A 10,575-nucleotide genomic window follows, 5' to 3' on the forward strand; every position below is an offset into this window, starting at 1 on the left:
CACCTCTTTAAAATAATAAAATGCAAGTGATAACATACTACTGATTGCTGAATAAGTTAAAGGATTTTGCTCTGCTATAAAAAGAATCCAAGGATACTGCAAAGATTGTACTAGGATTGTGACACAATAATTATAATTTCAGTATCTAAAATATCAATATACTGTTGACAAAAATGAATGTTTCACAATTTCTAAAGCTGTATGCGTTACATCCTATTGTTGAGTAAATGCCACAACTGCTCCCTGAAAATAAGCTTCAGATCCCTTCAGAGGGAACCTGAAAATACAAAGCAAAGCCTAGCGTTTTTAAGATCTGAAGATAATCAAACCAGTGGAAGTCTGGAAAAAGGCTTGTGTTTGTACTACTCTGTCTGGAGTTATGCTCAGGCAACCAGGATAGTGATGCCCAATAGGAAACACAATTTTAATTCAATGCAAAAACAAAAGCCTATGTTAAAAGAAGAGAGATTATTTTAGATTATTGTTTCTACAATCTATTGTTAATTCAGCTCTGAAACTACTGAGGTCCCCTTTATTTTTGTGTATACAACCACCAAGTTATTCCTGATGTGTGATGTAATAGATCACTTATGATAGAATACTTGCCTGAATGTCTAATATTCCAATAAACAGATGAAGAATTAAGACTGGATTTGGTTTATTTATTATTCACAGAAGTGCATTCTTGGTGCAGGATTAATATTGCACATTACATAAAATTAGAACAATGGGCTCCTTCTCAGATATATGAAAATACATTTAAGCAAAGATTAGCAATATAACTCTATAGAGAGAAGGGGTAGCAGCAATCACATTAAAGCAGAAGTAGCATACAGAGTGGTCACATAGTGGAGCTATTGGATAGCTGATACAATGATGGTCTTTTACACAGGATTTCTCTCAGTGATTCTGGTTTGTTATACATATGGTTTCATGGTGCCAACTGGTTCCTATGAGCACATCTTACAGAGAAAACTCAAGCCCACAGGCAGGACGTGGGGCAGAGACAGTGGGTCTTGGGTGCTGGAGACCTGATCACCAGATCCTTAACAATCTCCACCGTACCAAACAAGGGGAACAGCCTCTCAGTAAAGGTCTCGTTGTAGGTATAAATGTGTGAATGTTTATCTACGTCATAGAAAGACAGCTGGCAGTTGTCGTAGTCAAGGTAGATGCCCACCTTATGGGGGATGAGCTCAGGTGGCAGAGCGGTGAAGGGCACGGTCAGCGCCTTCAGCTCAGAGCCTCTCTCCAGACGAAGGGTCATGTACCCAGTATCTGTATTCAGGGACTTGAAGCCCTTCCTCAGGGCTGATTCTTTGGCCACGCCCAGTCGCCAGTCACGCTCTCCCACCTCTGCCTCCCAGTAATGGCGACCAGAGCCCAAGCCCTCCATTCCAACAGCGCACCACCAGCCATCAAAGCGCTGGTGGTAGTTGGGAATATCTTTCCTCTCAAAGCCACAGCGCATCCTCTTCTCATCGGTGGAGATGAGCAGATCAGGGTTGGCGGTGTCCAGATCCAGAGTCACCTCCACTGCAGGGAAAGTTGCAAGATATGACTTATCAGACAAGTTATTTAAAGTCCAAAAAATTAAAGAAAGAGAGAAAGATTGCTGTCTTACCTGAGGCATCTGCGACCCAGTCCCAAACTGCAAAAAAAAAAAAAAGAAATATTTCTGAGACAGTGTACATGACGGTTGCAGCTGTTTTTACAGGATCACAGAACTGTCAGTCTAGAGGTAGAGTCAGAATTAAAGGATCAGATAGTAAACAACAATGCAAGGGAATAAATGGTTTATTGGCAGGTGCTGAAAAAGTCTAAATCTTCTGTTGCATTAAAGCTTGATAGAACCTGGGTTTCATCATTGGTCCTTTCTCTGATTCTTTATAGATTGACATTAATAGCCATTTATATGGAAAACTTTTCACCGATGTCTAAATGTTTTCTTTTGTTTAGTTCTTTTGTGCTCATGGGTGTTCACTTCAAACTAATTACTGAGCCGTATCAATGTTTAAGTATTTTAGAAATCAGTCCAGATGGAACTTAAGACCAATTAGCTAATGCTGTGTGATGCTTTTAAACATTTACAGATCAATTTATGGTGTGGATTCAGATTTACAGAGTTTCACTCACCTGGCTGAGGAATGTAGGATATAGCACCTAGATGGATATAATAAAACTCATTAGAAAGTGAAAATGTAAAATTATATATATATATATATACAAAACTGACTGATTGATTTGAAAATTGATTTACAAACCAATTTTCTGAGTCTTCTGCTTCCACAGAAGCCACTGCTGTGGAATGGTCTCCTGTAAGAGTAAATCAGGAGAGTTTGACTGATGAAGTCCACACATAAGCTGTTAGGTATACTTTTATTGATAAACACAGACTCTGACCTTATCAGGTTGCTGTAAAATTAAAGTCCACATAACCATTTCCATTGCAGCCAGCAGATTAGGAGCGCGGCCCCAGCGCCAGGCGGACTGCATGTCCTCCAGGACCTTTGCTACTGATTCTCCAGGCCACACGCTTTGCTACAAGATGATCAGATCATTTGTGTATATCAAGCACAATTTCTTTTGCATTAAACAAAGCTGATCAGGTAATATGAATAGTTTATTAAAGCCTCTCACCTCAGGCTGAGCTCTTAAATCCTTGACCCAGTTCAAGATCTCAGTTTTGGCCTGCTGCAGGTCATTTACATTAATCAGATCAGGTTGTGTGCCCTTGTTCGTCTCTGGCCAGCCATCAGTCTGCATGGGCCTCCTCTGCATACAAGACACATTTTAGTGTAATTATTTTAAGAATGTATATTCCTTGCTCCTGGAATTGGCAGATTTTCTCAGATGAGCACCTTGCTCTCCAGCATGGATGCCCACTGCAGGATGAAGCTACTGCAGAGAGAAGTAGACCAGATGTCATCTTGGTTCCAGATGTGCTCCAGGACTGCTGATCTCTGCAGGCACAAAACATAGATGTAAAAATGAAGAGAAGGTGAAGGCTAATGCTGGGGCCTCTCATTTGCCATAAAAAAACCATTACATAACAATAGTGTACTCTGTGACTTAGCTGGTAAATAAGTCAGAGTTAAATATATTATTTAAAAGACTGATTTTCTTATGGCCTTAGTATTTAAAAATAAAAACATAAAACGAATTCATGCAGCACCCCGTTTTCTTTGTTTAAACGTATTATTTAGCTCATGTCTCTTTAAGGCTCTCCTCCCAGTAAGCGGTTGGTCAGCAAATTCATCAAAAGTGATGGAGTGTGCAGCAGTAAAGGTTATTTTGGGGGTAAAATATCTCATCTGTATTTTGTTGAAACAGAGGGCGTCAGGAAAAAACACCCTCAAAATGTCCCTTGTGATTGGTGCATGTTCCTGCAGTCAGAATGCAGCTAACAATTCACTTTGAGGAGGATTTGGGGATTTTCTTATCACAAAAAAACTACGGAAACATGATGGCAAGACTGGTGACAACAGAGTAGTTGAGAAAAATAACATTAGAGCTCTGGCTGGAATTCTGGTTGCAGCTCTGTGTGGAAGTCATTTGATTCCTCTTGTAATCATCTAATCGCTCAATCTTTTTCCACTGAGTTTAAATGGATCTATATCCTTTGCACTGAAATTTTCCCACTGAGAGGCTAATAAAGTTATCTTATCTTATACCATGTCATTTGTCACTTTGTATAATTTTTAGATTTATTCAAAGTCAGCGTGTCCATCTGTTCACTTTGTTTTGTTCTTATGTATTCATGCAAATTTTAAACATATACTGTTCATAAAAGCATAACACACAAACATCTGCATCCTCAAAGAGGAAATATGTGTTTTTAAACATCACACGTCAGTTAAGCTCATGGTGCACACAGAGGATGTACCTGGCACACTCGGCTGAGGTCTTTTGCCAGTTCCACAACAAACAGCTGATCCTCATCCAGACACTCCCTCTTCTCTTTCTTTGCCTTCTTGTGTGATTCCTGTGAGGAAAATATAAATGAAGGGATTTCTTTAAGAAAATATTTAGAATGCAAAAGTGCTTTCAAGAAAAAAAAAGACATCTAAAGGACATCAGGGCTGCCTCACAACTGCCATAGAAAGTAATAAGGTCAATCTGGAGAAGAAGCGGCCTCTTGGCCTGATCAAAATGCACATCATGGCTCTGATCCTGTCAGCAGAGTAGAGACAGACCTCCCAGTCAGACTTAATGCAAACACAAGCTTTGTTTGGCTCAAATAAATGAATAAATAAAAAAAAAGATGAAAGTGTGCAGTCATGCAGTACAATAAAATGTTTTCATATCAACTGTCTTCTTAAATAAGAATACAACCCAGAAGTAGTTTAAATATTAAACAAGTTAGTTTAAGAGTGCAAGAAGGCAAGTTACCTTAATCTTGGCCGTGAAGTTTTTCGCCGGCTCTACCATGAAATGAAAACACTGCATCATCTTGGCTTCTGAGTTTTCGTATCCTGCAATGAGACACACAACTAAAATATCATCAACATGCCTTATAAACAAGCAGCTCCACTGTTTATTATTCATCAGCGCATGTAATGCCTCAACATGCAGGACTGCACACTGATGGCATTTTCAGATCTGTCAGCTACAGCGAAACATCCCAACACTTTGAGGGCAATTTTCTCTTAAAGAAATTACACATTCTCATGAATCTAAATTTATTAATTAACTTATTTTTTGTGCCTCATAACAGGACAGGACCTGGGTCGTTGAAAGGCATGTCACTGCAGAAACTGTCCTTCGAACAGGAAGGCAGGTAATGTTTACCTTCAAAACACCAGCATGCTGTGGAAATGATTAAACGTGTAATGGAAACTTTGCTTTGTTGATCAGATAACATGCAATCCCAAGTGAGGTCTTAAAAGAGAGGGCTGCAGGGGGTTTAGTTGTGGCAGACACTGGCAAAAACAAAGTTTTTCATGAGGTTATAGATTAAAATCAGAGGCCAGAAGTGATCATTAAACTGGAAAAGAATCAAGCAATAAAGCCAGTGAAACGTGATAAGTCCTGCATGCTCCTAGCTTATCGCCCTCAGCTGCTAGTCTATGTCCTTGATGTGCTCAATTCTTTCAAATCTCCTCAGTCTTTTTCTATTTGTGTCCCTCCCAGTTTCTCCCATTCATCTGCAGAATAATACAAGAGCTGGGTCTGTCTGCTTGGCACTGATCAGTTTAGGTGACCAGTCTCAACTGGTTCATATGCTGACCCAGACTGGGCTTGCATGCCAATTCATCCCAGTTCCAAATGTGTCTCTCTCTAGTTTGCAGACTCAAACAGTCTAGCGCCAAAAATAGCTTCACCAAGCTGCAGATCTCATGTATGTCGACATAGTAACTGTTTAGTTTAAGAAATGCATATTAAATCAAATGGCAAGTCATTTGGAACGACACCAAGCTAGATGCTTCACTAGAAAGGATTTATTAGTCTTGTGGGATATCATGACCACGCAATTTTATCCCAGCGTGAGAGCGCCCCAGTTTAGAGCAGCTGATGAATGCGCAGGAGGTAAACACAGTTGTGTGACTTTGCGGCAGATCTGCACTGTAGCAAGAACGATACACCTAATAAATGTTGAAAACTCACATTTCAAAATCTGCATACACTTCATTTGCATGTTTTCACCACGCAATGCAACATAAGTAAATCCTGCAATGCGTCACCCATAAAAACACGACTTATTGTAACGCGGCATAAAAGCGCTGCTTACCTTCAAACAGAGCTTTTTCAGGTATTTTCTTGGTTTTCTTTTTGTTGGTAAAGTGAGAAGTCCCACCGTTCGGTAATGTGTGGTGCAGTGTCTGACCTTGTTTACATACCAGACTGACAGTGGCTGCTCGGGGAAGTTCGGTTTTCTTCGTCAGTGACGCAAGCGCCCCTCCAATCGGAGAAGCTCTCAGTCACGCAGGTAATAATGCTGCTGCTGAAACAGCAGCAACGGAAAATCTCTATGTTTTGGTTCTCCGGTGACCGCTAGTTGCAAACACAACCACACAATTTCAGAAAGCCAGTTTAGTCCAAACTTCGTTAGTTCACGAAGAGTTAAAGGAAACTGGAGATTTCCTATAGCGTGAATTAAGCTGAACTCGGAGTCAGTTACCATGGTAACATTCTCTATGAGACCAACCTGTTCCCTGCCAGGTTTAGACCCAGTAACTCCTAGATTGAGCTAAATCGTCGATCAGACATGGCTCGTCCTTTTCTGGAATGCCCGGTCGACATCAAGTGGGTGTCCAGACCCCGACTGGATATTTCATCATTAGATGACTGTCCATCATTTATCTGAATATTTCCTGCCCTCTTTTAACCCTCTATGGCATGGTGTTGCCGTCAGGCAACACACCATTATTTTGGACCACACACCGGCCCGTTAAATTTTTTAAAGTACAACATCACATAAAAAGTCTGATGATAAGTTTGAGACCAATGAAATTTGAGCTGGGCGTGGCTTTGACCCTTCCTCTTGGGGTGAAACAGTCCTTTTTGGGACCACAGCCAACTTGGACACACTGCCTGCAGAAAGTAAGATAAATTTTACATCTTTAAATTTAAACAACTTTGTATAAATAATATCTGTGATGTGCATGAATAAGTGAAGAAGCATATTTGATTGAGTAAAGACACTTTTTGTCTTCATTTATTTACTAAAATGGCACTTTTTCATTCGTTGCCTCAGGGCAACATTGTGCAGTTAGACCACTTTTGTGTTAACTATAACATGTTCATGAAGATGTGTAGGGATGCATAGCTATCAACGTAATCAATTTTTTTTGCTGTACTATGTACCTTTACTCACAGGAAATGGAAGCACGAACATTTTATGGATGTAAGGAAAATGATCAAGCTGTCAGGCACATTCCTTCAGACAGTGAGGACAGTGAGCTTGAGGAGAGTGACAGTGAGGAAGAGTGGACTCCAGAATCAGGTTTGAGGGAGAGTTAGGAAATCAGGATTCAGTCAGTAGAGTAACATACTGTATGGAATGAACATGTGTGTGCCTCTGTGTGTGTGTGTGTGTGTGTGTGTGTGTGTGTGTGTGTGTGTGTGTTTGTGTGTGTGTGTGTGTGTGTGTGTGTGTGTGTGTGTGTGTGTGTGTGTGTTCGCATCAGTGGGTGAAGAGAGGTTTATATGACCTATTCTAATTTTATGCTTACTGGTTTATTTTGAAAACAGATGGCCTGCCTGATGACAATGAGTCTGTGGATGAAGAGGAAAATGAAGATGATGAGGTCTCACAGGAAGATGTTCCACGCTCACCCCGTTGGAGAACACCCCGCAATGCCAACATCACTGATTACCCAGAATGGCAGGCCAACCTTCCAAAATCAGACAGTATCAAGTCCCCCTACGAATACTTCAAGATGTTTTTTTCTGAAGACATTCTGGAAATAGTTGTAGAGCAGTCAAATTTATATGCCATTCAGCGTGACACCAACAAGCCCCTTAACCTCACTACGAAAGAACTGGAGCAGTTCATGGGTACAGCAGTGTACATGTCATTGTTTGGATTACCAGGCACCCGCATGTTTTGGAACAAAGCCACCCAAGTGTCCCAGGTAGCTGACACCATGACACTAAACAGATGGGAGTTCATCAAAAAATCCCTGCACTTCAACAACAATGAAGTGAGACAAGAAGAAAATGTTGATCCACTCCACAAAATCCGATTACTGGTCACTGGTCAGATGTTTAATTTCTTTAACTCAGTCAGGAAAAAGTACTTTATTAAACTGCATCTTACAGCCAAACAATAACAGTAAAGTTGTTAAGCTTTGCTTCACATCAATTAAAATGCTTCCTAAGTGATAAAAAAAACATTATCACATAGTTTTGCATTTTGTACTTTTAAGTGCAAAATGAAACTGTAATACACAACTGCAGCAAATTAAACTGCATAACTGAGTGACTGATGCAAAGTCTCCATAAATATTTTATCACAGGATATAACTCTTTCAATTGTTGGTGCTAAAGTGCATTTTTAAGCAAGCCAAAAAAATTTGCTCACATGTGATCTGCATGAGAGGCCTACCAAGAAAGTATCAGCTTTAACACCACAAATTTGGATAGATTTAGATGCTTACAGTTAGACATTCAACACACAGGCAAAGATCAAGCTCTGCAAGATCAACTCCCATAACAGGAGATGCGTTTGGTTCAGGTCAAAAACATTTCCCCAATAGAAGAAGCTCATCTGTGATACACGGTGGAGATGATATTATAGTATGGGGTTGTTTTGCTGCTTCAGAAGCTGGGCGACTTTCTGTCAGTGATTAAATTAGGAATTCTGCAATTATATTAAAAGGCTTAAAGACAATTTGTGACCCGCTGTCTACAAACTGAAGATTAAACCGATGTGAGCCTGTTAATATTCTGAATAATCCCCAGGAGTCAAGTGGATCCACTGAAAGGAACAGCTCAAAATGAAGAAACTGGGCAGATCAAAGCCCTGATTTAAACTGAAATTTTGTGGAGGGATTGGAAACATCCCATGCATGATAGACATGTAGATGGTGGTTGAGCTTAGGAGACTCGATTTAACACAAATTACATAAAGAGCTGATAAAATATTGTGTCATGTTTTGTGGGTGATGGAGAACAATTAATTAAAAACTATACTTAAAATATGTTTATGTTAATGTTTAAGCCGTTTTAAAGAAAAAAGGAAAATAAATCAAAATTTTAAGGTTTTATTAATAAAATGACAGAAATAGAGCTTTGATTGATCCTCAATTAATCCCTGTAACATGGACACACACATTTTATTTTTAATGAGTGAGCTGTACCCCAAAACCTGGGATGGAGCTGGGACTAATAAAAAAAATACATGCGGTTTTACATCAGCTGAAATCTGTCAAGCTTTAAAGCAGGGATCAGAGAAGTTTGTTGGCATTTTAATTTTGGTCAGCAGGGGTCATTGTCTGTACACTTTTCAAGCAACGATGACTGTAAGACCCATACAGTCTGAATAAATGTTGTTTTTCCTCATTCTTGTGAATTTTCCATCCATTAATGTTTAGCTGCATGAAATAAGATGATTGTTAGAGTTTATATGTTTTAAGCAAAAATATAGGAAAAACAGCCAAGGTGAGTTTCATGAAAGTGAGCTGGTGCATGGGCAAAGGAAGGATCTTTTACATTTTGGAGCTGAATTGACTAATAAGTTAAAATTGCAATATATAACATTGGTTTTGATGGAGAAAAGGCTCTCTGAGAGCTCTGGTTTTATTTATCATCACCTTATCTACATAAAATGGACAAGCCACCTCTGAATTGTATGAAAACTTGCAATCTTGCAATTGAATAAATTTTACATTGGCGAGTGTAAAAACATCCTTAGAAGGAGCAATTTTAGCTTTTGTGACAAAATTTAAACATTATAGTTTTAAATCTGATGTTGAATAGATGTTTTATGACAAGCTAAATTTATCAAAGTAGTTTAAATGTTTTCTGTCAATGATTTTAATTTTCATTTTTTTTTAGTATACTTATTTGGTTTCTATCTAGTACCAGTTCCTACAATTATACAATTGCTTATCTTGGAACAGACAAAGACTCAAAGTCAGCCCAGATTATGTTAACAGTGGGGATTATGAGAATGTGACTTCCTTGCTGACATGTTAGAAGGTCTAGACAAACTACCTGTGACCCGTTGTGTCATGTTAAAACATTTTTAAATAAGAAGTTGATACCAGTAATTGACACCAATGTATGTGCTGCCATATTTTATGAGGGGAATTCCAGATGGTCACAAACAGTAAACTCCTTGTCTTGTTTAAGTAGATGCTCATGATTGTCTGTGGTGCCTCCAGGGTCCTGAGATCCCCCCTTTGTTTCAGAGGGAAAACACACTCATCACAAGTAGCTTCTACACATGTCCATGTAGATTAACCATCCATCCATCCATCCATGCATCCATCCATCCATCCATCCATCCATGCATCCATCCATCCATCCATCCATCCATCCATCCATCCATCCATCCATCCATCCATCCATCCATCCATCCATCTTCTATATCTGCTTACAAGAGCTACAGGGAGAATCTTATCCTGAAGTCTTATCAATACACTTCTTATAATTTATAGAAACCCCTCTGCTGGCTGTCATTTTGTAGTTTTATAGCACAAGTATTGATTTGCACAATTTTTTTTCAATCTTTTTTCTTTGTGGTGCTGACATTTAGCAATAATTTTCCAAGTAAATCTGTGAGATCTAATCCAAAGAAATTCAACGACTCCTCCTTAAATGCTGGTAATGGTGTTGTACAGACCTTCAGTATTGGGCTTTGTTGTCATGATCATGTTTCATGTGTTTTGTTAGTAAGATTTACACTGTTAAGTAAAATATAATACGATAGCACCAACATCCAGATGTCAGGAATAAATTGATAACGTATCAGTTTAATGTTTATACTCTATCTGCAGAGCACAGTATCTCAAGTTCCTTAAATTTTAATGAAAAATACATTATTGTTTCTTGTCCTGGAAGACTAATATATCCCCCTGTCTTAATGTATTTTATTTTTTACCTCTCATCTTATTTGAAAACAACTGC

The 10,575-nt window shown here is 39.0% G+C and overlaps 2 protein-coding genes across 2 annotated transcripts; one reads left to right on the top strand and one right to left on the bottom strand.

Moving 5' to 3' along the window:
• Positions 1 to 641: 641 nt before the first annotated feature.
• On the bottom strand, positions 642 to 5,918 carry si:ch211-120g10.1 (butyrophilin subfamily 3 member A3). Its single transcript, XM_041976215.1, has 10 exons — positions 5,732 to 5,918; positions 4,393 to 4,475; positions 3,887 to 3,985; positions 2,862 to 2,963; positions 2,641 to 2,775; positions 2,404 to 2,541; positions 2,265 to 2,316; positions 2,137 to 2,163; positions 1,625 to 1,651; positions 642 to 1,536 (listed from the first exon to the last, which is right to left on the bottom strand). The coding sequence occupies exons 2-10, from the start codon at positions 4,450 to 4,452 to the stop codon at positions 977 to 979; spliced, it is 1,200 nt and encodes a 399-aa protein (XP_041832149.1). The 5' UTR covers positions 4,453 to 4,475; positions 5,732 to 5,918; the 3' UTR covers positions 642 to 976.
• Positions 5,919 to 6,616: 698 nt separating this feature from the next.
• On the top strand, positions 6,617 to 9,838 carry LOC121657088 (piggyBac transposable element-derived protein 2-like). The gene is made up of 4 exons (XM_042012462.1): positions 6,617 to 6,635; positions 6,820 to 6,946; positions 7,195 to 7,701; positions 9,831 to 9,838. Exons 2-4 carry the CDS (start codon positions 6,823 to 6,825, stop codon positions 9,836 to 9,838), a joined length of 639 nt encoding a protein of 212 aa, XP_041868396.1. The 5' UTR covers positions 6,617 to 6,635; positions 6,820 to 6,822.
• Positions 9,839 to 10,575: the final 737 nt, after the last annotated feature.

Source organism: Melanotaenia boesemani, chromosome 2 (assembly GCF_017639745.1).
Source record: "Melanotaenia boesemani isolate fMelBoe1 chromosome 2, fMelBoe1.pri, whole genome shotgun sequence".
Classification (NCBI taxonomy): Eukaryota; Metazoa; Chordata; class Actinopteri; order Atheriniformes; family Melanotaeniidae; genus Melanotaenia; species Melanotaenia boesemani.